The 26746-nt window shown below is 38.1% G+C and overlaps 2 protein-coding genes across 20 annotated transcripts in view; one reads left to right on the plus strand and one right to left on the minus strand.

Annotated features, from left to right (window-relative positions):
• The window catches only part of HOPX (HOP homeobox), a 91530-nt gene extending 75774 nt beyond the window's left edge, over positions 1-15756 (plus strand). For 4 of the 6 annotated variants that reach the window (XM_049709334.1, XM_049709335.1, XM_049709333.1 and 1 more), the window contains exon 3: positions 15226-15756. In XM_049709334.1, coding sequence (XP_049565291.1) covers positions 15226-15540 — 315 coding nt within the window. In that variant the 3' untranslated portion in view covers positions 15541-15756. The remainder of the gene's footprint in view (positions 1-15225) is intronic. The other 2 variants (XM_049709332.1, XM_049709336.1) reach the window with 2 other exon arrangements.
• Positions 1-26746, minus strand: part of THEGL (theg spermatid protein like) — a 101566-nt gene that overhangs the window by 42177 nt on the left and 32643 nt on the right. For 13 of the 14 annotated variants that reach the window (XM_049709322.1, XM_049709315.1, XM_049709317.1 and 10 more), the window contains exons 5-11: positions 25313-25450; positions 17234-17345; positions 6183-6314; positions 4107-4282; positions 1749-2465; positions 877-1076; positions 539-721 (exon numbers count right to left, since the gene is read on the minus strand). In XM_049709322.1, coding sequence (XP_049565279.1) covers positions 2351-2465; positions 4107-4282; positions 6183-6314; positions 17234-17345; positions 25313-25450 — 673 coding nt within the window. In that variant the 3' untranslated portion in view covers positions 539-721; positions 877-1076; positions 1749-2350. The remainder of the gene's footprint in view (positions 1-538; positions 722-876; positions 1077-1748; positions 2466-4106; positions 4283-6182; positions 6315-17233; positions 17346-25312; positions 25451-26746) is intronic. The other variant, XM_049709326.1, reaches the window with a different exon arrangement.

Here is a 26746-nt window from a genome sequence, read left to right on the forward strand (position 1 = left end):
TTTAACCTTCATCTTTTGTCCTGAGAAATTTCAGGCCTTCCTGAACTAGTGGCTTTAAAAAAAATCCTTCGATAGTTTAGGTAGACCATGAATAGTCTCACTGATGGCATATTCCAAAATGAACAATCTTAACTTACCTAAATTTCACAAATCTAATAATAACATTCTCCACCTTTCTCCTAACAGGGAGCTGAAAATCACTCCAAGGCTTAACAGAGACAGTTAATACAGTAGTCTGGGAATAAAAGCTGCAGAAAGGTGGACATTTACAGCTATTACACTCGACAGCTAAAAGGGGTGAGAAGACATTTGAGCTTCTTAGCGAAGTTATTATAACTTTTGGTAGTTAATCACAGGCCTCTGTAGTATTCCTCAATGAGATTATTTAATTATAATTTAACCACTTCTTTAACGGATTCAGGAAGTTTTCAATTTACACGCAAACACGTAATAAAGACAAATACAGACACACGTTTATGAACATGCACACACATATACACTCCACGGAACAAGTAAAAATAAATTCAGATTAAAGTACCGGAAACCAAGCAGAAGAGGGGCACAGATGAGCTGTCAATCTCCTGCGGTGGTGGTGGAGGAGGGGATGATGGTGGCGGCTGTTATTGCTTGGTTTCCTGCTATGACTAGTCGTGATGCTAGGAATTTTACTTGCTGAGGGGCTCACCATGTTTGAACATTACATTCATTAGGCTCTAAGATTCTTGTATCCAAGTCAAAGGGAGGAAATAGGCAAAAGGTGAATATAATTTAATTTGAATTATAAATTAATTTTTAAATCTGAATTTAAAAACAGAACCGTAATTCATGGCAAGAAACAATCTGCTTACATGTAGTTTGAATATCACAGACTCTCACCTTTCTTACTGAATTTTCATAGATATCCCTGAATAGATGTTTTTCTTCATTTGTTGTTTGTCCTAAGGGCCATTTCCAGAGGCTTTAATTTAAAAAAATAATAACATTCACTGGAGAGTGTGGTCACTGGAGCTCCCATGACACCTTGCTGGAGGTCCATCTCTTCAGAGTACTTTTTAATGGATACATTTCATCATGTTCTGAAACATACAAACATTGAAGGTATCTCAGAAATGTACTTGGGTTTTATAAATGTCATGACTTATTCTAGACCCAGACAAATTCCAGTTGGACTTTTTGTCCTGCAGTAATCAATTTACATACTAGGTTCAATTTGGGCAATTTAGGTGATTTATTCCAATAGTACAAAAAATACACTTGCTGTGCAATCCAAGGATGGACAAATCTACCACGGGCCTATCTCAAAAAGCAATGACCGTGAAAAGTGACTGTCTCTCTTCCTGTTTGTTGGATTCAAATTCAATAGCTCTAGACTTGTTTATTTTCATTAGAGCTAGGAAAAGAATTTAGCTTCATTTTAATCAATACACCTACCTTTTTTTCCTACCTAAAAAAAAAAAAAAAATACTAAAACAAAAACCAACCAAAACTATTGTATGGTATTGCCTCTCCAGGACACTAGTTATCTCTCTTTTTTTTTTTTTTTACTAGTTATCTCTTTAACATAAAGGCCTTAGAGATAGAACTCATTCATCTGTAAAACTGGTTTTCAAACAAGTTCATTTTCATGTAAATCTAGATAGGCCATAAAAGTTAGTTTACTTTGTAAAATACTAATCCATGGAGAGAATAAAGCAAATGAAATAAAAACTCTGGGCAGATGCAATCTGACAAAGCATTATAATGCTTACCAAACGTTTAGCTTCTTCTGTCATTCATGATAAATGACACTGAGCATGAGTGAAGGAACAGAAGTTGGTGGAGATGTGATCATTTAAGGTAACGTACTCCCTCAATTTCATCTACAGATTATATAAAGCATTTTGACTTAGCCACAAAGGCTTCACCATTTCAGTGTTATTTCTTGGTAATGAGGGGACGTTGGAAAAGTAACACAAGGAATGATTTCAGTTCTCAGGATTTATTAGAGAAGGCACTGAGGTGAGATCAGCTACTGGAGAACACAGATCTCATGGGGAAAAGAAAAGCAAAACCAGCAAATATAAGGAAGAATGTATCTTCAGGTCAGTCAGAGCAATGAGACAGCCAAGATGCACGTGAGGAGATAGTAAGGATAATAAGGCAGGCTATCATTTTCTCTTTTATTGCATGCTGGAGTCCCCAGACCTGCTAAAGACATGATTACCGGTAACAGCAGCAGTGGTGTTCCCTAGAGGTCTCGTGTGCTTTGAGGGAGTGGGGGCTATAAACTGACAGTACCAGACAAGGGAACTAAGTCATCTAATATGTCTTCTAGAAACATAATGAGTTTGACTGATGTGGCTTTCTGTGCTTAACGCGTAAGAGGTTGTGCCAACTCATGGATCCTCGGAGAACACTGTGCTTTCAAAGCAGCTGGCTTGACTTTAAAGACTTCTGGATCGTAATATACAATACGCACAGGAGTCCTGAAATGGAAAAAAGGATTTGACCTAAAATAAGATGAACAGAAAAGGGAACTAACATTTCTCAGGCATCCACTATGTGTTAGGCACTATATTATCTCATTTTGATTTTCTTAAGCACCACATAAAACAGGTATCATGACCTCCACTATACATATAAGGAAATGAAGGCTCAGGGACGTTGTAAGAGTGACCTGTGGTCAAGTCTAGATGTGTATATGTGTCAGATTCCGAAGGCTTTCCTCTTTCCATAGAAAGTAAATTCTGGAAATTTCTCAATAACTTGACGATGTTAAAACAAGCCAGACAATCCACTGGTGAACTTAAAGAAATCAATTTTTTGAAGTTTTCATCCTTAATACCTTAACCACCAAATAATAATCTTGCTACCAGGACAGACTCTTGAGCACTTGGTCTTACTCCTCACCTTCTTTTGTCAGTGTACAGAGAATGAGTGTCATTTCATTTGATGTTGAACTTTTTTTTTTAAGGAAAAACACATTATAAAAATTTTAAAAATCTGGACTTCCCTGGTGGTACAGTGGTTAAGAATCCGCCTGCCAATGCAGGGGACATGGGTTCGAGCCCTGGTCCGGGAAGCTCCCACATGCTGCGGAGCAACTAAGCCCGTGCACCACAACTACTGAGCCTGCGCTCTAGAGCCTGCGAGCCACGACTACTGAAGCCCGTGCACCTAGAGCCCGTGCTCCACAACAAGAGAAGCCACCGCAATAAGAAGCCCGCGCACCGCAACAAAGAGTAGCCCCTGCTCGCTGCAGCTAGAGAAAGCCCATGCACAGCAACAAAGACCCAAGGCAACCAAAAATAAATAAATAAATAAATTTATTAAAAAAATAAAATAAAAATTAAAAAAAATTTTAAAAATATTTTATTATATAAGACCAAACACATTTCCTATTCCCTGAGCTCAAGACTACTACTTTTTCAGTTAGGTTTTCTTGATGGTGCTTTAAAAAGGGGATCAGGTATTATCCCCTGAAGGTAACAAAATGAATTGAGGTTCAGGCAAGTTGAGAGGTCTTCTAAAAAATGAGTAGGAATTAGAGGCAATTTCTTCTTCGTTGAATATATTTTCTGATTTATTTGAAATAGTTCATACATGTACATGATGCAAAAACATTGAAAAATACAAAAGCCTATTTAGTGAAAAATAAGTCTTCCTACCATCCTGGCTCCCTAGGCCCCCAAAGTAACCATTGTTACTAGCTTCTTACATACTCCTGTGAGATAGTATAGGCATATGTAAGCAAATATATGGCATATATGTATTTTTTTCTTACACAAATTACAACATATTATGTTTCTGTTCTGCAACTTATTAGATCAATATATGTTAGATAAATAATCCTTATCAATATATGTTAGATAAATAATCCCATATCCATAATTACAGAGTTGTCTCCTAGGTCTAAAGTTCAATACTAGTCCACTAACCCTTTAACTGTAGCCTTATATTTATGGTAAGAAGACCATAGATTTCTCACAATAAATGTAACAAATAAGATGATTTTTAAAATTTTTACTATTTCTATGATTCATTTCACTGAACTTAATAGGTCAACTTTTCCCTGTCCCTAGCACCCCCTGCCTTTCCTGTCCCATCTTAGCCTCAGATTGACATACCTTGTATTTGGATTAGCTAGTTCTTGAATTCTGGGAGATATCTTGGAATGGATAGCAGCACAAGATACTGGCCAGTAGGCATCCCGGGGAGGTAAATAATCTTGATGAAGAGGCCTGGGCTTAGCTAGAGCTAGTATTCGAGAGCTAGGTTTGGCGAGCAAGGCAGCACAGGATATCTATAGTGGAAAACAAAACGACACAAAAACATACCTCAAATTTCACCACGTCTCCCTCTATTTTCAACTATAGCCCTAATCGAGTCACCATCCTTTCTCTCCTGGATTACTGTAACAGACTCTCCTAACTGATCTCCCTGCTTCCATTCTCACTCCTCCACAACCCAGCCTTCACACAGCAGTTACTGAGGGAGAGAAGGAGCATTTTAACAAGTGTATTCCATGAGCTAGACAGTGTTCTCAGCGATCTGCCTAAATCATTCCCATGCAATCACCATAACAACTTCATGAGGGAAGTACTTTCCAAGGCCCAAGCCAGATCATGTCACTCACAGTGTTTAAAATCTTCCAGTGGCTTTCCATTTTGCTAAGAATAACACCTAGGCTCCTTACTGTGGCCTAGAAGGTCCTACATGATCTGCCTACTATACCCTCCTCCAACCTCACCTTCCTCCCATCCCCACCTCAATCACTATGACCCTAGTCACACAAGGCCCCTCTGGCCCAGCTCTTTCCACCTCAGGACCTTTGCATTTACTAGTTCTGCTTGAAACCCTCTTTCCTCAATCTTGTCATGGCTGCCTCTTTGTCATTCAAGTCCCTAGACTCAAACATCACATCCTCAAGGAGTTCTTCCCTGACCATCCAAGATATATCAGCCTTTCTAACTACCCTCTTCCACAGTACTTATTTAATCTTCTTCATAGCACTTAACAACACCTGACTTAGCTCATTTATTTCATTGTTGGTTATGTTTACTGTCTGTTTTTCCCCACCAGAATATAAGCCGCTTGAGAGAAGTACTTGTTTGCCAAAAGCTAGACTAGGCTCTGTTGTATAACTGGTGCTGAATAAATATATTCTGACTGACTGACTCATCAACTCCCTTTGGTCTTACTTTGGAAACCACATCCGCCAGGAGGCCTTTCTATTATGTTGCTTTACTGGTAAAATAGGAAAGGTGACATATAGCTACTATTCTCTCTCTCAAGTGCTCATTCAAAAGAGTGAGGACCACAGCAAACACCACTCAGTAGCCCTGAAAATGTTCTATATTTGCACTGATACAGATTAGTTTGGGTTCTCAGAGTATGATTATGTGCCATGGTATCACTTTTTTAAAGGATTTTTTAAAACCCCCGAACAATCCACTGAGCGTGCCAGGCTCTGTGCTGAGCACCTGCCTTATCTATTATCACAAGTCTGAACAGCCCTGAAACTGGGAACTGTTATCTTCACAATCCCCTTGCTCACCTTGCTCCACCCAACTTCAAAGCTATCCTACTTAAGGACTTTGTCATGTGCTCTTCCCGCTACTAGAACATTCTCTTATCAGATCTTCAGTTAGCTGACTCCTTCTCATTATTCAGGTTTCAGCTCAAATATCCCTTCCTTAAGAGAGGCTTTCCCTGACTACCGTATGCAAAGAAGCTTATTCTCCACCCCCAGCCATAGTCACTCATTTCCCATTTTATTTTTTATTTTTTTCCATTTTATTTTCTTCATAGCACTTACCACTACCTGACATTATCTTATCTGTTTCCTTATTTATTTTCTGTCTCCTTCCATCTTGTTCACTGGGCACGGTGCCGGGCACACAGTAGAGATTCAAATCCTTATTGAATGAATAACGCTCAGGAAGGTTATTACAACATCACACAACTAGTAGTGGTGAGGCAGGAATTTGAACCCAGCTCTTACTGACCCCAAAGTCCATGCTCTTCATCCTCTACCTGCAGCCCCTCTCCATATCTTGCAGCTAGGTCTTCCTTCCTGCCACAGACCACTCTTTCAAGGTTTTCTTTTCCAATGACTTTGGTCTATACCCTATAGAAGCAAAACAACACCCTAGGAATAAACAGAAAGTGAGCTGAAGGATGCCAAGGTAGTGATGGCTTACAGGACGGATGGGCATTTCAATTCTTTCTCTTTCAAAGCACAGACCCTCTATCTTAATCCTTGGATAGGCAAGGTCTACAGTTCTTGGAGTTGCAACAGCAGTCAGGGCAGACGTCGCAATTTTGGTTTTAGTCTAGGGGAGAAAAAGAAAACAGTACCTGTAAGCATCAATCAATAAACACTATCGCAATCAAAGTTACAAAGTAGTATCTGACCACTGGACCAGACTTCTCAGTAAATCCAGCAAAAAGGATGAGAATACTGCAGTAACCTATGATCATAGCTGAAAGGATCAGTTTCCATCCTTCTCAAACTAGGTTGTATAAATTCCAACCCAGATTTTTTGGAACTTACTGTGAAACTAAAGATGGGGAGAAAATGACAAGTACACAAATGGACTAAGAGATAAATGGCAATGCTGATTACTAGAACAATAAACTCAGCCAAGAGGGAAGTTCTCAGCCCTATCACATGAGAACACTATAAGGGGGAGAGCTCTGCTCTGTTCTTAATTATCTTGCCCTTTGGAAATTGGAATTCACATTATTACAAATCCCCATGCTTAAAATGAATTTAAGTAGCTCTCTTCTAATTGGAATGGACAATACAAAGTAACCAAAGACAAGAGGAAGAAAGGCAGAACAGAACCATATCTCCATAGACAATGTTGTACTGGTCCCCCAAGACACTCCTCACTACCTTAATTGTGGAAATGTGTTCAAATTACATCGTCTTCTATTTAAATTACTTATATCCAAACTCAAAACTTACCACAAAACTTTGAGGTGGGAATATAATCAATAACTGGAAATGAAATAGGGTTTTAACTGTGGGTAGAAAATTAACACACAAGGTATGTTCCAAACCCCTTCTTATGTTGTTTAAAATGATGACGATGGACTTCCTTGGTGACGCAGTGGTTAAGAAGCTGCCTGCCAGTGCAGGGGACACGGGTTCGAGCCCTGGTCCGAGAAGATCCCACATGCTGTGGAGCAACTAAGCCCGTGTGCCACAACTACTGAGCCTGTGCTCTAGAGCCTGCGAGCCACAACTACTGAGCCCACGTGCCACAACTACTGAAGCCCGCATGCCTAGAGCCTGTGCTCTGCAACAAGAGAAGCCACTGCAATGAGAAGCCCGTGCACTGCAACAGAGAGTAGCCCCCGCTCGCTGCAACTAGAGAAAGCCTGTGCCCAGCAATGAAGACCCAACACAGTCAAAAATAAATAAATAAAAATGATGACGATGATGATACTAACACAGACAGTATTTTATACCTATTAATTCATTTATTTCTCACCTGCATATCATTTTTATTTCTATTTCACTAATGGAGAAACCAAGGTATTGTGAAGTTTGGCGTTTTATTTAACTTTATATAGTTTGTAAGTGGCAGAGCTGGGATTCAAACAAAGGTCCTATCTATCTACACAATACCATGAAGTACTAATCAACCATTTCCAATGAATAAAGCTTTGTCCCCTATCAGCCTCTTGGAAAATCAAAAAAATATATGACAACCAGTGCCTTCAATTAAGGCTTACAATCAAAAAGGAAATAAAACATCATTCATTAATTCGTTATACAAATATCTCTTAATTATATTATGTAAGACAAAACAAAGAATAATAAACAGTACCTTTCCTTAAAGTAGTTTTCAACTTAGAAGGAATCATAAACCTATAAGCAAGTCACTGATTATTTGATATCCATAAAAGAGAATAAAGTTTTGAGGAATATCAGAGGAAATATGGGAGAATCCAAGAAGAATTCTCTTTTCATGGATAAAGAGATATTAAATTGGGCCTTGAAGGAAGGATCAGATTCTGACAAGTAGAGGGAGGAGAAAAGATAGGGAGAATGAAGGAAGGAAGATTGAAGGGAAAGTCTGGACACAGAAGCAAGGAGGCATGGAGCAGATTGTGTCTGGTCAGGCAGGGAGATCAGGCTTGCAAATACATCTGAAACTAGGTTAGATGTGGAGGGCACTGCTCACAGCTAGCGAAGAACCATGAAATCTTTTCACTGGAGAGGAAGCATGGTCAGGGCTGGAGATTAATCTGTCAGGCATGTGGGAGAAAGACTGAAGCGGGAAGCCAGAAGGACAATAAGAAAGTATGGCCAAAAGAAGAAAAGGGTATACATAACCTACCCTATTCTAATATATATATATATATATATATATATATATATATATTTAAAATAAATTTATTTATTTATTTTTGGCTGCATTGGGTCTTTGTTGCTGCACGTGGGCTTTCTCTAGTTGTGGCGAGTGGGGCTACTCTGCGTTGCGGTGCACGGGCTTCTCATTGCAGTGGCTTCTCTTGTTGTGGAGCATGGGCTCTAGGTGCATAGGCTTCAGTAGTTGTGGCTCCCGGGCTCTAGAGTGCAGGCTCAGTAGTTGTGGCACACAGGCTTAGTTGCTCTGTGGTATGTGGGATCTTCCCGGACCAGGGCTCGAACCTGTGTCCCCTGCATTGGCAGGCAGATTCTTAACCACTGCGCCACCAGGGAAGCCCTAAAATATTTTTAAATTTACAATAATTTAAGCAAAATGATACTTGCATAAAAATAGATCAGTGTAACCAAATAGAGAATTCAGAAATATTATCTAATACAGTGGTTCTCAATTTTTTTGGTCTAGAGCCCATTTACACTTTTTTTTAATTGAATAAATTTGATGTGTAACATTCTTTACCCTCTTAAAAAGTGACTGAGGGCTTCCAAAGACTGAGACATTTAAGAACATTTATTATTTCAAGTAAAAAGAACCCATTACATGGAAATACAAATATTTTTTATGATGAAGAACTATATTTTCCAAAACAAAAAAAATTGTGACAAGACTGATATGTTTACATTTTTGCAAATCTCTTTAATATCTGGTTTAAGAAGACACTGTTTTTTGTTTGAAGTATATGAAGAAAATCCAGTTCCCCGTACTAGTTGGAAAAGAGTATATTTCAACAGCTTTTTCAGATAATTGTGGATATTCTTCTTTGATACTAAAATAAAACTTGACAAAGGGTAGTTTCTTAAAAATAAGAGTTGTGGGCTTCCCTGGTGGCGCAGTGGTCGAGAGTCCACCTGCCGATGCAGGAGACACGGGTTCGTGTCCCGGTCCGGGAAGATCCCACATGCCGCGGAGCGGCTGGGCCCGTGAGCCATGGCTGTTGAGCCTGGCGTCCGGGGCCTGTGCTCCGCAACGGGAGAGGCCACAACAGTGAGAGGCCCGTGTACCGCAAAAAAAAAAACAAAAAAAAAACATAAGAGTTGCAATGTACAATCTGAAACTGTCAAGGAACTTTTCATACTCCATTACCATAAAATCCATTTGCCTATCTTACACATTGAGTGAACCTTTTACTTGTGCATAATTTTGAACTTTCAGATTACTTAAAAGGTTCTGGGAAACCTTTATGCATACCTGGGTCACATTTTTGAAAACCGTTGCCCTAGTATAAATAACATTGTGGTATATAATAACTGTGGCAGTGAACAAATAAAGGCTGGGGCAATCATGGGGGAGAGGCAGATTCTTACCGCATATTTTACATAGAAATATACTTCAAATAAGTTGAGGATTTATCTACTTTAAAAATAAAAAGAAACCACAAAAATAGTACAGGAAAATAGAGGTGACCAGTGGTGTGCAGGTAAATGTTTAACAGTTAGCTCCTCAGAGAAAAAAGACTGATTTGTAGTGCTTGCCAATTTCTATGGTGCAAAAATTCCCACCATGGTCAATTTCAAACTATGAAGGTGATGGATCTCACTAAATGCAAAGTTAGAAAGAGATGTGTACCATCAGCTCTTGTGAGCCAGTACAAGCACACTACTGGGGGTGATTTTCTGAATTCTTTTGGGGTAGAATTTTCTAATCATAAAGCAATGGAAGAAACCTCAAAATAATAAGATTATGGGTTTTACCACACATAAAATTTTAACCTCAAGATAACCAAAACAAAATTAAAAGGCAAATTAGAAGTTCTGCTTCCAGTAATAGCAGAGTAGCTTGTATTGAACTAATCTTCTTGCCTATAACAGTTAGAGACTCTGAATAAAACATTGAAAACAAAACAAAACAAAACAGAACTCTTTGAAAGCACTGGAAAGAAATCAGAAGTAGGCAGAAACTAGACAGGATAAGACTCTTGAAAGAAGGAAAGCAGTTCATCCTCGCCCCTTCCTGATCATTTGGGAGAGCAAAGCAAGGTAGGTGTCTCAGTCTGGTGGGAAGGGAGAAGGCACAGTGGCCCATAGCAGGATGTTAGGGCCAGAGCATCAAGAGAAGGGTCGACCAAGTAAGAGGGATTGAGATATCAGAGATACCAGTAAGAGATCAGAGCTTTGGGAAGGGGCCTCCCAGTATGAAGTGTCAGAGACTGAGTGGCATAGTGCAGGGTGTAAGAGCCCATATGCAGAAAGAGAAGACAGCAGAGATGGGGGAATGATTATACACAGAGAGGACATGTATTAAGGGTAATGGGAGCCAGGTTTTTAACTTTCAGAGACATTACAAATAAGGCAAGGGAGGAAAAGAATAAACTCGGTAGTGTTGGATCAGAATTGGAGGTAAAGGTGAAAAATCATATATAAATCGATATGGAAATAAATATAGATGAAAATGTGTGTATGTATGTGAATAAACACCAAAGATTCATAATCTTACCCTAATTACAAGAAACATTCAGACAAATTCAGTTTGTCCGCTATTCTATAAAATAACTGGATGGTAATATTCAATAGTGTTCAAGGTCAACAAGGCAAAAAACGATTGAAGAACCATTCCAGACTGAAGGAGACTAAAGATACTTGACAACACATGATTTTGAACTGGATTATTCCTCTATAAAGGATATTATAGAGGAAAAATAAGTGAAACTTGAATGGGGTCCAAAGATGGATACAATGGGGTCCAAAGATGGATACAATGAGTGAAGGATACAATGAGCCTGCGCGTCCGGAGCCTGTGCTCCGCAACAGGAGAGGCCACAACAGTGAGAGGCCCACATGCCGCAAAAACAAAACAAAACAAAACCAAAAAAACAACTCTAAGCAACTATGCACAGAAGTATGCACATTAACAAAATAAAGAGAAAAGATCATTTGGGCTTCTCAGTCAAGAATAATACTTATTCTTGTATCTTGATTATGGTGGTTAATGAATGGGTATATATATTTGTTAAAAGCTTATTAAACTATACAAGATCTATACATTTAAAATTTTATACATATATTATAATTTTAGTATATTATATATATTATTATTATATAAATTATAACCCCAAACTTTAAGTTACAAGCTGGGAAAAATATGCACATCATATATAACAGATGAAGGATTAATATCCCTAAGATGTAAAGAATTTTGTGAATCAATAAAAAATGAACAGACCAGTAGAAAAATAAAGCCATGAACAAATTTAGAAAAGGAAAATACACATGGCAAATAAATGTAGAGAACGATATGACTTTATTAATAATCGGAGAAATGAAATTTCTCCTAATCCATGAGGTCATTATACCAACATGTCTCTCCCCCATCATTCTCAATCTTGATTATTTTCTGAGAATAAAAATTCTAGAAGTAAAATGACTGAATCAAAGGTATGAACATTTTTGAGGTGATTCACATAAAGTCCGAAAATGTGTTACAACAAAAGTGATTTTTATTTACATATTCACTTGCATTATTTGGGCTGCCTTTTTTTTACTGCACATAATATATTAATTATTTTACAAAATATTAATTTTATAATAAAATAGATCTCATTAAAATAGTTATGGATTAAGTGAGCTATGAAACCAACCCCTTTCTTTTTAAGTTTTGAGGTCCTAACAGCTATTATAAAAAGAGACTTGGTATGACATTCATAGAGGTAAAAGGACTTCCTACAGTGTATCCATACAAAGTCTCTGGTGGCAAGTAACCTCAGGTACCTGTAATAGTAACTTGACTTCTTTTGTGAGCATGTGTTATTTTTAAACTCTGAGAAGATTTAGAATTAACTGTCAAAAGCCTAAGAAAATCAAAATCATAGAATTAATACTTTGTCTTAATAATAAATATGTGCAAGAATTGATGGAATTTGAACAGGGACCATAGATTAGTTATAGTATTATACCAATGTTAAATTTCCTGATCTTGATAACAGTATGGTAGTTATATAAGATAATGTCCTCTTGTTAGGAAACACACACTGAAGTACTGAGGAAAAGGGGTATATGATGTCTGTCATTAACTTTCAAAAATGATTCAGGGAAAAGATTAAATACACACACACACACACACACCACGGAGGAGAGAGAATGATAAAGCCAATGGACTTTAACTTTTGCAGATTTTCAGTAAATTTGAAATTATTGTTAAAACAAAAAATAAGTGTATATTATTAAAATAAAAAGCAGGGGGCTTCCCTGGTGGTGAAGTGGTTGAGAGTCCGCCTGCCGATGCAGGGGACATGGGTTCATGCCCCGGTCCGGGAAGGTCCCACATGCTGCGGAGCAGCTGGGCCCGTGAGCCATGGCTGCTGGGCCTGCGTGTCTGGAGCCTGTGCTCCGCAATGGGAGAGGCCACAACAGTGAGAGGCCCGCGTATCACACAAAAAAATAAATAAATAAAAATAAATAAAAAATAAAAAGCAGGTATATGTTTTAAGAGAATTTGGCCTGTAAGAGTGATAACACTACAATTGCAATTTGAAATATATAACAGAGTAACTGTTTAGAATTATGACATTAAGTTGAAATCTTAAATTTATGTCATTCTGAGACTGGCTGGGACCTGAGACCCTTGACTGTAGTGCTTCCACCTTAACAAATGCCTCCTGGAGCAACAGAATACAAATAAACTAAAAGGGACTAAAAAGAACTGCACGCATGCGCAGTTGGGGCAAATTATGAACAATAAGAACATACAAAAAGGCCAAAACCCAACTGCCACTTTTGAGGTACCAGGAGCAAAAGTAGGGTACTATGCATGATCCCTCTACCCAGCACCATCAAGAGGGTGGGCCCACCACGTATGCCACCCCCCAGCCCGATCCACCTATTGGCCCCTATCTTCACCCTGTTTAAAGAACCAGCTCGCCTCCTCTCAGGGAGTGAGCAAGGGCATGTGTTACTTGTTTTCCCTCCCTCCTGCTATAGCACGAGTCCCAGTAAAGCCTTACCTGAATTTCTCATCTGGCCTCTTATCAATTTCTATTGATTAAAGAGTCCAAGAACCTTAGTCAGTATCAATTCTTACAACGTTAAAAAACTTCAGGTTCACTATAAGTTTAAAGTATTAGATTTTTAATAATTATTTAATATTTGAGAAGGTTTTGTTAATGTAGATGGTTGAAATAAAATACTTTAAAAAGAAATCAAATTTAATGTATTTATAAAGTATTTGAAGGTATTTAATTAAGTTTGGAAACCAAATCAAGCATTATTTAGGACTCTTAAAAGTCACTGTCAAAAACTGCTAGAATTGGGCTTCCCTGGTGGCGCAGTGGTTGAGAGTCTGCCTGCCGATGCAGGGGACACGGGTTCGTGCCCCGGTCCGGGAAGATCTCACATGCCACGGAGCGGCTGGGTCCGTGAGCCATGGCCGCTGAGCCTGCGCGTCCGGAGCCTGTGCTCCGCAACGGGAGAGGCCACAACAGTGAGAGGTCCGCGTACCGAAAAAAAAAAAAAAAAAAAAACCCGCAAGCCACGTGGGGTGGTAAAAAAAAACCCAAACAATAACAAAGTAAAACATAAAATTAGACTAGGAAACTAACAGATATGTTAGAAAGAATGCAAAAATAGATGAATCAACAACCGGAAGGTATGTTAGTACCACAATAGTGAAAAAGAGGAGGAGGTTTTTTTTTTTCCCTTCAGAGTCAGAGAATCTGGGTGCATTAATCAAAAATAATGAGTAAAATGATCCGTCTGACAATTCTCATTGCTGCCTAGGTTTCAGGAGAATAACGAACTAACTTTATTAATCAACAGTTCCTGATTGTTACAAAGTGTCATCCATAAATCTCCCTTCATTTTAATAATACTTGCTGAATGCTAAAAAGAAAAGAAAAAAAAAAAGAGGTCATGAAAGGCCTTGGCTGTTGAGGGCGGGGCCTAAGCAAGGGCAAGTTTTGGGTGGTGGGTGGGGCCTATGCTCAGGAACCACAGGGCTGAAAAAGGCCCTGTGGGCTGTGGGGGTGGGGCTTAGGCTCAAGGAACAGAAAGGGCCCAGGCGTGCCCCCTACCCCTGGTCTCAGAGGGCAGGAGACCTCACCTGGGAGCCCAACAGGCTTCCTGGGCTCGAGTGGGCGGGGCAAACTCCCTCCTCTCCTCTCCCACTCCTCCGGTCTGGGGTCCGGGAGGGCCCCTCTCGCCTGCCTCTCCTGATCTCCTGGCCTCCCTCCTATGCCCTCAGGACCAATGGTGGGGGGCCTTGGAGGGCAGGGAACTGGCCTGGGAGCTCAGCAGTCTCCCCAGGCCCCAGTGAGCAGGGCAATCACCCTCTGGTCCTCTCCCACTTCTCCTGGATGGCCCCTCCCCGCTGCCACTCCTGATCTCCCTGGCCTCCCTCCTAAGCCCCCAGGACCCACGCGGCCTGGATGGGGCTTTGGAGGGGGGGAACCAGCTTGGGAGCTCAGCAGGCTCTGTGGCCCCAGTGGGCCAGGTGATCACCCGCTGCTCCTCTCCCGCTCTTCCCGGAGAGTCCCTCCCGCCTGCCTCTCCTGATCTCCCCGGCCTCAGGAGTGCCGATCTTCTCTGGCCTCCACTTCTCCTCCCTCAGTCCCCCTACATCCTACTGGTTCACTCTGGGATTCCTCCCGTCTCCTTGGTGGTTAGAGTCCCCCACCAGCGGCCAGCAGGTGCCCTAGTTGTGGGGAGAGCTAACTCCGCAGCTTCCCACACCGCCATCTTGACTCCTCCCCCCTGGCTGTTGTTTAAAATCACTAAGTTTGGGGGTGGTTTGGTATAAAGCAACAGATAACCAGATCAGAACTTTAAGGATGGGTTCTTTGTTCAGGCATACTGTGTTTTATTGTACTTTGCAGATACTGCGTTTTTCACAAATTGAAGTTTTGTGGCAACCCTGCATCAAGCAAGCCTATCGGCACCATTTCCCCACAACAGCATTTGCTCACTTTGTATCTCTGTGTCAGAAATATTCTCACAAGTGCCCATCATCGGATGAATGGATAAAGAAGATGTGGCACATATATACAATGGAATATTACTCAGCCATAAAAAGAAACGAAATGGAGCTATTTGTAATGAGGTGGATAGACCTAGAGTCTGTCATACAGAGTGAAGTAAGTCAGAAAGAAAAAGACAAATACCGTATGCTAACACATATATATGGAATTTAAGAAAAAAAATGTCATGAAGAACCTAGGGGTAAAGCAGGAATAAAGACGCAGACCTCCTAGAGAACGGACTTGAGGTTATGGGGAGGGGGAAGGGTGAGCTGTGACAGGGCGAGAGAGAGTCATGGGCATATACACACTAACAAACGTAGTAAGGTAGATAGCTAGTGGGAAGCAGCCGCATGGCACAGGGATATTGGCTTGGTGCTTTGTGACAGCCTGGAGGGGTGGGATAGGGAGGGTGGGAGGGAGGGAGACGCAAGAGGGAAGACATATGGGAACATATGTTTATGTATGACTGATTCACTTTGTTATAAAGCAGAAACTAACACACCATTGTAAAGCAATTATACCCCAATAAAGATGTTAAAAAAAAAAGAAATATTCTCACAATATTTCAAACTTTTACATTTTTATTATATTATGCTGATATGTGATCAGTGATCTTTGACATTACTATTGCAAAAAGATTACAACTCACTGAAGGTTCTGATGATGGTTAAGATTTTTTAGCAGTATTTTTTTAACTAAGGTGTGTACATTGTTTTTTTAGACATAATGCTATTGCACATTTAATAGAATACAGTAGTGTAAACATAACCTTTATATGCACTGGGAAAGCAAAAAGTTTGTGTGACTTGCTTTATTGCAATATTTGCTTTATTGCGGTGGTCTAGAACTGAACCCAAAATATCTCTGAGGTATGCCTGTACTGGTTCTAGACCATCTGGAATTTGTTTTCTGAGCAGATTAGATTTAAAGCTATTAATGATCCTATTGCCAGTCGTTTAAAAAAAAAAAAAGACACTGGTAATCCGTGGCATGCACTGACAAAACAGAAAGCAAGATTTGGTAATCAAGCAGCTGCTGACAGAGATCATTTTAGTGAAATAAAGAGGTATAGTGAGGTGGGCTCATTGCTTCTAAGTGCACTGGAGAACTTGAGGAAAGAAATTACCAGCTCAGGCCTTTAAATTCCCACCTTAAGGCATAGTTAAGGGACCAGAAAGTTTTTGTGACTTACCCAAAAGAAACCCTTATCTTTAATGGTCACAGGACTGAAAATTCTCAAAACCAAGCTCAAAATCTAATTCTGTGAGTGGATGAATTACAGCACAAATTGAATTCCCAAACTTATATGGTCTCCTATATTAAAGTTAGGGCAATGATTGAGAAGGAATTGGACCTTAAAAATTGGAATCGGAACATAAGGGCACATTCCAATGAAGGGGGGGCTTTGAAGCCCTGAACATACCTGAGCCTTCCTTAGCAATAGAATCAGCCCTTCCTCCCTTGTCTGAACAGGCAAGACTCTCCTATAATTGCCTCTCCTGAAGTAAATATCTTCTAGGGGACTGCTGAACTACCCCAGTCTCTCTCATTTCTTCTAGATCTATGACCAGACCCAAGTCCCAGCTGCTGTAACAGTCTTCCATAGACTTCTCATCAGCTCCCACAATTGCCTAAGGTTAATTCTATAATATGCATTGTGGTTCTGCTTCTCTCATCAAATCCTGACTGATACATTAGGCACAGGGCAGATAGTCAGAAAAATTCATTTGATAAGAGGGGAAAATAAACATGAAGAAAAGGAAAAAACACATCTAGAAATAAGAGGGGAGCACATTACAGTTACAAACATGCTACATGTTACAAAGTGCATCAGGAACTGTTTCTTTCACATGGACCCACTTACGCTTCTTGGAGGAACATAGTTTGGATTTGTGACTTTGGGTATTGAGAGTTGTAATATCCGGGGAGAAGGATCAGAGATTTGAAGAGAATCTCTTAAGTAATCACTGAAGGGCCTATATGCAAATGGAACATGAAATATTATAATCACTGGAGGAACAATAACTGCATTCTTCATTGCTATAATCAACCTCCAATCAATTATATTTATTGTTTCTATCTTAGGAACATCTTTTCCCATAATCATTAGTGTTCTTTCTACTAGATTGGTGTTTCTTAAAGTTGTTTTACTATGATCCACAGTAAGAAGTACATTTTATATTGTGATACAATATATGTAAATCTGTGTATCTGAAACAAAATGATCATGAAACGATGCTTTCCCTAGGCAATGCATTCTGATTTTTAAATTTTCATTTGATTTCATAAAAACAACAACTGGAATTGATTTCATGATCCACTGATAGGTTGAGACTTGCAGTTTAAAAAACACCTCACTTCCTACCAAAACCTCCTATTAAAACCCTGAGATAAAAATTCCAGTCACTACCAAGAACCCTCTGTGATGGCCAGTCTCCTCTGCAGTGCAGTTTGAGATAGTGCTGGACATAACTCCCAGCAACCTGGCCGATTATCATAGGTGGTTTCCCCACATACTCCTTTCCCAGAACAGAAACCTATCAACCAACAAACCTACAAACCTAATATGGAAAAAGGTTTTCTCAAATAAATATGATTACCCTCTAGGGGTAGTCTGTTAGTTTTAAAACTTGATATATAGTTAACATACCGTAGAAGTTACCCTTTTAAAGTGTACAATTCTATGCTTTCTAGAATATTCACAAAATTGTGCAACCATCACCACTACCTAAATTCAGAACGTTTTCAACACCCTAAAGAGAAATCCTATACCAATTAAAATCCCATCCTATTACCCCCTCCCCAGCCCCTCCCCACCACTAGGAACTAGTAATCTACTTTCTATCTCTATGAATCTGCCTATTCTGGAAATTTCAAATACATGGAATCATACAAATAAGTCACGTTTTGTGTCTAGCTTCCTTCACTTGGCATATTTTTAAGAATCATGTATGAGTATGTCTTTCCTTTTATGGTTGAATAATATCTCATTATATGGATTTGTCACATTTTGTTTATCCATGCAACCACTGATGAACATTTGAGTTGCTTCCACTTTTTGGCTATTTTGGAATGATGCTGTGAATATTCATGTACAAGCTTTCGTGTGAACATATGTTTTCAACTGTCTTGGGTACATGCCTAGGAGTGGAGTTGCTGATCATATGATAATTCTATGTTTAACATTTTGAGGACCTGGAAAACTATTTTCCACGTAAGCTTCACCAGTTTACATTCCCACCAGCAATATATGAGGGTTTCAATTTCTCCACATCCTCTCCAAGTAATTTTCTCTTTATTATTATTATTGCCATTCTAGAGGTGTGAAGTAGAATCTCAGGGTTTTAACATGCAGTTCCAAGATGACTAATGATATTTAGCATCTTCTCATGTGCTTCTTGTTCCTTGTATATTTTCTGTGGAGAAATGTCTATTCAAGTCCTTTGCTTATTTTTTAAATTGGGTTATTTGTCTTTTTTGAACAGTATTAAGAATTCTTTGTATATATTCTGAATACTAGTCTCTTATCAGATATATGATCTGCAAATATTTTCTCCCAATTTACGAGTTGTCTTTTCATTCCCTTGAGAGTGTCCTTTGATGCACAAAAGTTTTTACTTTTAATGAAGTCCAATTTATTGTATTTTTGTCACATGTGTTTTGGGTGTCATATCTAAGAAACCACTGCTTAGGTCATAGAGATATATGCCTATGTTTTCTTCTACGAGTTTTATAATTTTAGCTCTCATATTTAGGTCTGTGATCCATTTTGAATTAACTTTTGTGTATGGTGTGAAGTAGGGGTTCAACTTCATTCTTTTGCATGTGGATATCCAGTTATCCTAGCACCATTTGTTTAAAAGACTATTCTTCCTCAATTAAACTGTCTAGGCATCCTTGTCAAAAATCAACTGACATATACCATAAGGGTTTATTTCTGGACTCTCAATTCTATTCCATTGATCTATATGTCTATTCTTATGCCAGTAATACTGTTTTGATTACTGTAGCTTTTTAGTAAGTTTTCAAATCAGAAGCTGTAAGTCTTCCAACTTTGTTATTCTTTTTCAAGATTGTTTTTGCTATTCTAGGTCTCTTGCATTTCTGTATGAATTTTAGAATCACCTTGTCAATTTCTACCCAAAAAGGAGAGCTGGACTTTTAATAGGGATTGTACTAAATCTGTCGATCAATTTCGTGAGAAGTGTCATCATAACAAAATTAAGACTTCTAATCCATGAACAGAGAATGTCTATGTATTTAAATTTTCAATTTCTTTCAACAATGTTTGTAGCTTTCTGTGTACGTACATTGCACTTCTTTTGTTAAGTTTATTCCTCAGTATTTTGTTCTTTTATTTTTAATTATATTAAAATATATATAACATAAAATTTACCATCTTCACCATTTTTCAGTGTATAGTACAGTAGCATTAAATGTATTCACATCGTTGTGCAACCAACCTCCAGAACAATTTTTGTCATGCAAATCTCTATACCCATTAAACAACTCCTCATTCTCCCCACCCCCTAGCCCCTGAAAACCACCATCTTACTTTCTGTGTATGAATTTGACTACAGTTGGTACTGTGTATAAGTGGAGTCATACAGTATTTGGTTTCTTGTGACTGGCTTATTTCATTTAGCATAATGTCCTCAAGGTTCATCCATGTTGTAGCATTTGTCAGAATTTTCTTCCTTTTTAAGGCTAATATTCCATTGCACGTATTGTTTTGTGCTTTTTGACGTTGCTGTAAATGGAACTGTTTCTTAATTTTATTTTCAGATTGTTCATTGCTAGTGGATAGATATACAATTGATTTTTGTATATTGATCTTGGATTCTGTGCCTTCCTGAACTAATTTATTAGCTCTAATCGTTTTCATGTGGATTCCCTGAGGTTTTCTATATATAAGATCATGTCATCTATGAGTAGAGAGTTATCAATACTTCTTCCTTTACAACCTGAATAGCTTTATTTCTTTCTCTTGCCTAACTGCCCTGACTCAAACCTCTAGTATGATGTTGAATAGAAGTGGTGAGAGCTGATGTTCTTGTCTTATTCCTGATCTTAGGGTGAAAGGTTTTAGTCTTTCACCACTAATTATGATGATAGCTGTGGGCTCTTTGTAGATGCCCTTTATCAAGCTGAGGAAGTTCACTTCTCTACCTAGTTTGTGGAGTATGATACGTGTTAAATTTTGTTAAGTGCTTTTTCTGAGTCTATTCAGGTAATCATGTAGTTTTGGGGTTTTTTATTCTATTAATTTGGTGTATTACATTGATTTTAGTATGTTGAACTCAACATATTCTTGTATTCCTAGAATAAATCCAACTTGGTCATGGTGCATAACTATTTTTATATATTGTTTGATATGCTTTGGTAGTATTTTGGTGTGGATTGCTGCATGTATATTTGGATTTGGTTTGGTAGTATTTTGGTATGAATTGTTACACATATATTCATAAGAGATATTGTCTGTCATTTTCTTCTCTTGTCATTACAAACGTTTTTTGGTTTGGTATCAGGGTAACATGGACCTCATGGAATGAGTTGGGAAGTGACCTACCTTTTGGAAGAATCTGCAGGATTGGTCTAGGGCTTCTCTAAGCATATCATTGAATTCATCAATGAAGGCATCTGTTCCTGAGCTGTTCATAGGAAGTTTTTAAAAAGTATTGATTAAATCTCTTTATTTGTTATGGGTCTGGTGAGATTTTCTATTATTCAGTCAGTTTCAGTGGTTTGTCTTTCTAGGAATTTGTCCATTTCGTTTATGTTATCTAATCTGTTGGCCTTACAATTGCTCATAGTAATCCCTTATAATACTTTTTTCTCTATATAAGATCAATTTGCAACCCTTCTTTTGCAAATGATTCCTTAGAAAGGTCCCTTCTTTCTTTCATGATTTTAGTAATTTGAGCCTTCTGTCTTGTTGTCTTGATAAGTCTAGCCAAAGGTTTGTTTTGTTGATCTTTTCAAAGAGCCAACTTTCAGTTTTGTTGATTTTCTCTGTCTTTCTGGTTTCTGTTCATTTCCACACTAATCTTTATAATTTCCTTCTTTCTGCTTGTTTGAATTAGTTTGCTTTTCCATTTGTAATCTCTTAAGATGGAAGATTAGGTTACAATTTGCAATCTTTTTTATTTTTTATGTAGGTATCTTCAGCTAAAATTTCCCACTAATCACTACCTTAGCTGTGTCTCATAAGTTTTGGTATATTGTTTTCATTTTATTAATATTAAAGTGAGTTATTCTTTGACCCATTGTTTGTTTAGGAGTGTATTTAACTACACATATTTAAATTTTTTCTTCTGTTATTGGTTCCTAATTTCATCATTGTGGTCAGAGAACAGATTTTGTATGAATTCAATTCTTATAAATTTATTGACATTTGTTTTATGACCTAATACATGATCTATCCTAGAGAATATTCCATGTGCACTTGAGAAGAATGTGTGTTCTGCTATTGTTGGGTATAGTGTCCTATAAATGTCAATTAGATATTTTTGGTTTATAGTATTGTTCAAGCCTTCTATTTCCTTGTTGATCTTCTGCTTGTTATTCTTTCTATTATTGAAAGTACAGTATTGAAAAACTGAACTTGTTGAATTATCTATTTCTCTTTTCAATTCTACCAGGTTTTGCTTCATCTATTTTGGGTTCTTGTTGTTAGGTATATATACGTTTATAATTGTTATAGTCCTCTAATGGATTGACCATTTCATTACTATAAAATGTCCTTCTTTGTCTTAAAGTCTAATCGTCCAATATGAGTATATCCACTCACTTCAGTTAGTTTTCATAGTATATCTTTTTTCGTCCTTTTCCTTTCAGCTTATATATTTCTTTGAATCTAAAGTATGTGTCTTATAGACAGCATACTACTGAGTACATTCTTTTAAACCATTCTGTCAATCCCTGCCTTTTGATTGGACAGTTCATTTGCATTTAATGCAATTACTCATAACATGGAATTTATGCTTGCCATTTTGCTTTTGTTTTTCACATGTTACATCTTTTTATTCCTCTATTACTCCATTCCTCCCTTCTTCCATGTTAGATATTTTCTAGTGTACCCTTTAAATTCCTTGTTATTTCTTGTACTATATTTTAAAAATTATTTTCTTAGTTGTTACCCTGTATATCTTAACTTATAACAATCTAATTCAGATTAATATCACTCCATTCCCTCCCCTCTTTGGGCTGTTTTTTAATACATTGTATGTCCATCAACACAGATTTATAATTATTGCTTTATGCAGTTGTCTTTTTTTTTTTTTGCCCATGCCACGCGGCATGTGGGATATTCATTCCCTGATCAGGGATTGAACCTGCGCCCCCTGCATTGGGAGCATGGAGTCTTAACCACTGGACTGCCAGGGAAGTCCTATGCAGCTGTCCTTTAAATTATGTAGGAGAATAAAAGGGTTACAAACAGAAAAATAAATGTATACTATCTTTTATGTTTACCTATGTAGTTAACTCAATTTTATTTCTTTATTTCATGTGGATTCAAGTTATTGTCTAGTGTCCTTTCATTTTAGCCTGAAGGACTCCTTTTAGTATTTACTGTAAAGCAGGTCTGCTGTGATGAATTTTCTCAGTTTTTGTTTAACTGGAAATGTCTTAATTTCTTTTATTTTTGAAGGATAATTTTGTTAGCTAGAGTATTCTTGGCTGACAGTATTTTTCTTTCAGTGCTTTAAATATGTCATGCCACTGCCTTCTGGCCTCTATGGTTTCTGATGAGAGGTCACCTGTTAATCTTATTGCAGATCCTTTGCATATGATGAGTCACTTCTCTTGCTGCTTTCAAGATTCTCTCTTTGTCTTTGATGGTGGACAGTTTGATTATGATGCGTCAGGTTGTAGATCTTTTTGAGTATATCACACTTGGAGTTTGTTCAGTTACCTGGATGTGAAGGTTGTTTTTCATCTAAGCTGGGAAGCTTTTGGCGATTGTTTCTTTAAATATTCCTTCTGCCCCTTTATCTCTCTACTCTCTTTATGAAATTCCCATTATCAATATGTTAATACCCTTGATGCTGTCTTACAGGGCTTTGAGGCTTTGTTTATTTTATTTTATTCTTTTTTCTTTCTGTTCCTCAGACTTGATCATCTTCACTGACCTATCTTTAAGTTTGCTGATTCTTTCTTCTGACTGCTCAAATCTACTGTTGAGCCCTCTAGTGAATCAGCTAAAATATATGTCACAAAGTCCAGGCTCATGTAGTACATTTATTGGACAACCCTGTGTGTCTTCATTAAGCACTTGCATTTTCCCCCTCATACAATTCTGAACAAGCTTGGTTATCTGTTTCCAGAGCACAAAAGATCAGAAAAGAGGCTACTTACAGACTATTCTCCCAATAAAAAGAGAAATGACAGGAAAGCTATGAAAAGTGAATATCATAATCTAAAGAGGTCAGACCACTTAGCCTAAGCAATGTGCTTCATACTTAAACACTTTCTGAGAGGTTTACCAAATTAAATCATTATGTGATAGTTGATATTCATAATAAATATCTCAAGCCAATGGAAAAAGGTTACATGTATGTTCAGTATCAAAAGAATCTCCTTAGGAAAGCAGGGAAACAAACTTCTAAAAATACAGGAAGTTTTAGCACTCAAGGGGGTTTCACTTATATGAAATGTCAATCTCAGATGTGTCAAAAATTGGTAACAGATAATTAAAGTATTCTTCTAGTTTACAGATACAGATCTTTACCAGATTTACATGCATATTTTAACTAACTTAACAGATTTTATTTAATAAACTGACAAATAAGCAAATTTTGTGGAGGAATTGGGCCACTTTTGCTGGATTCTATGATGGAAAAAGACTCAAGTTGTCCAGTTCAACCTATGCCTGAATACAGGAATCTTTTCTAAAATCCATGTACAGTCATCATTCCAGTTTGTGCTTGAACATTTTCAGGGATTTGGGTGGAGTTGGCAGTTGACCTTTCCAAATAAACGCCTCCATTACTGCATAGCTACCAGAAAGATTTTTCTACACTTAGTTGACATCAGCTGCTCTGTAAATTCCTTGTTCTACTTCTAGTTCTGAGTAATTTTACTTTGACTTCCCTTTCCTCTTTCAGATGCTGACCCTTGAAACATAGCTATCACTGCTACTTAGGTGTCTTCTCTAAGCTAAACATATTATTTCTCTTAACTATTGTTCATATAACAGCTTCCAGAAGAATCAACATCTCATTCGTCACCTCTGAATAGCCTCAAATTTATTATCAGTTTCTTCAGGTATAACATCCATAAGTGGACACATATATGTAATGTGTTCTGATTAAAGTAGTGTACAGTAGTACTATCACACTCCACACTTGGTGGAACGTGTCCAGTGTACATATTCCACTAATGCAACCTAACATTTTTTCCAATAACCTTATCACAATCTTAACTCCCATGTGGAAAGTAACACCTAAGCTCTTTTTTTCTTTGGCCATGCTGCATGGCTTATGGCATTTTAGTTCCCCCAGCAGGGATGGAACCCAGGCCCTCAGCAGTGAGAGCATGAAGTCCTAACCAGTGGACCACCAGGGAATTTCCTAATCTGTCTTTTAAAGACAAGGAGAATTTCAGAATTTAAAGCAGAAGGAAGAGCATTTGCAGTCACAGAGGCGTAAGAGAACATGAATTGAAAAAACCTGTAATGTTTCATTTGCATATTTTTAAATTGGCTGACAGCGGTAAGTTTAGTGTGAATTTTAGCTTCACTACAATTTGAGTCAAATGTAATTATTGATGATCATCTTCTGATTACCCACAATTGCTGCAAATATTTGATTTTTCACCCTGATGCTTTGAAACACAAGTGGACTTCTATTCTATGAAATTGCAGACACTAAAATTAGAACAACAATATTGTGACATTCACCAAATTAGATGAGAATTTATGGAGATTCTCAAGGTACTTTACCTATTTATTAGATACCCTTTCTTGAATCTGTTGGGCTGTGCCAGCTTCTGGATCCTTTTGGAAGGTTGGCCAAGCAGTGCAGGAGAAGGGATCTCCCAGATTACAGACTCTCTACCGCAGCTGTAATAATACTGAACCCTGCAAGTTGTAAAAGAGAAAAGAAGTGAACGAAACAGACATGAATTCAAATTACCATAGTAATTTCCAACACTGACCCCCATCCCCCAGGTCTAGGGGAGTGGGTATGACAGTTTATCCCTTCGCTGCTGAGCTATTTTCTACATAGGGAGAAATTAGAAACAGTTATAAGCCATCAAGTTTTCAGCTGTCTTCTAATATCCTATTCTAAAACAGACAATTTTCTGTAATAAATGAAGTTCATTTTCTAAATAGACCAAAAATTACCCTGATGAAGAGAAAATTTGCTGCTTTTTAAATAAAATATTTTCTTTAGCATCTATATAGACAATTTAAATATTTTTACTAAATTTTTAGTTAATAGGATAAATTACATGATGCTTTTCTTTATGTTAAAGACCTCTGAGCTTAGGAATAAATGCTACTTGATCATGGTTTGTAGATTATTTAATCATTATCAGGCTCTGTTTATTAAGATTTTATTTAAGATAATAATATTGTTCTTCTTATCACTCCTGCCCTTCAATCTTTCCTTTATCAAAATATTATCATTAGTGGAAAAAGAAGTGATATTGACTACTTTAACCTGGCGTTAATTTAGATCGTAGTCCCACTCCTGCTTCTATTATTTTCCAAAGGACCTCTGCTCCTTTAGGACATTCATAGATATGGCTCTGCGTTCATCTGCCCAGGCTTCTGTCTGCTGGTTGCTAATATAAGCCTTGGTCTGGGTTTAAGCCTGTATTTCCCTTGCTTTTGACCACTCAGACTTGAGACCCATCTATACCATCACACATCTGCTTTTAAGGGGCTTGAGACTATGCAGCCCTGGCTCTACTGCCTGACAGAGCTGACTCAGCCACTGCCACCCACATACACAGCCAAGCTCTGACAGGCAGAGAACCTCCAGCACTTACCTGGGATTTGCCTTTTGCAGGAACTGGGAGTTCAGTTTGGGAATTGGAGACAGAGAAGGAAGAGGTGATTTTGAACAGGGGGGCATTTGGAAGAGATCAGACCCAAGAAAGGAGGGCACAGTGGGTGGAAGGAAGGAGTGAGCAGCACAAAAGAAAGATGCTCTTGGAGAGTAGGGCAAAGGGTAGAAGTCCAAGAAGCAAATAAAACAAACAAACAAAAAAAAGAAGAAGAAGAAAGATGGGAGGACACCAGAGACATAACTCAATTATTCAACATTCTCTGAGGTGGGAGTGGCTAACACCAAACCATAATACTTATGCCTTACTCTGCCAACAACTAGAAGTACATGAGCATTCTAGAAGATGGAGAAAATAATAC

Source organism: Orcinus orca, chromosome 4 (assembly GCF_937001465.1).
Source record: "Orcinus orca chromosome 4, mOrcOrc1.1, whole genome shotgun sequence".
NCBI classification, from domain to species: domain Eukaryota; kingdom Metazoa; phylum Chordata; class Mammalia; order Artiodactyla; family Delphinidae; genus Orcinus; species Orcinus orca.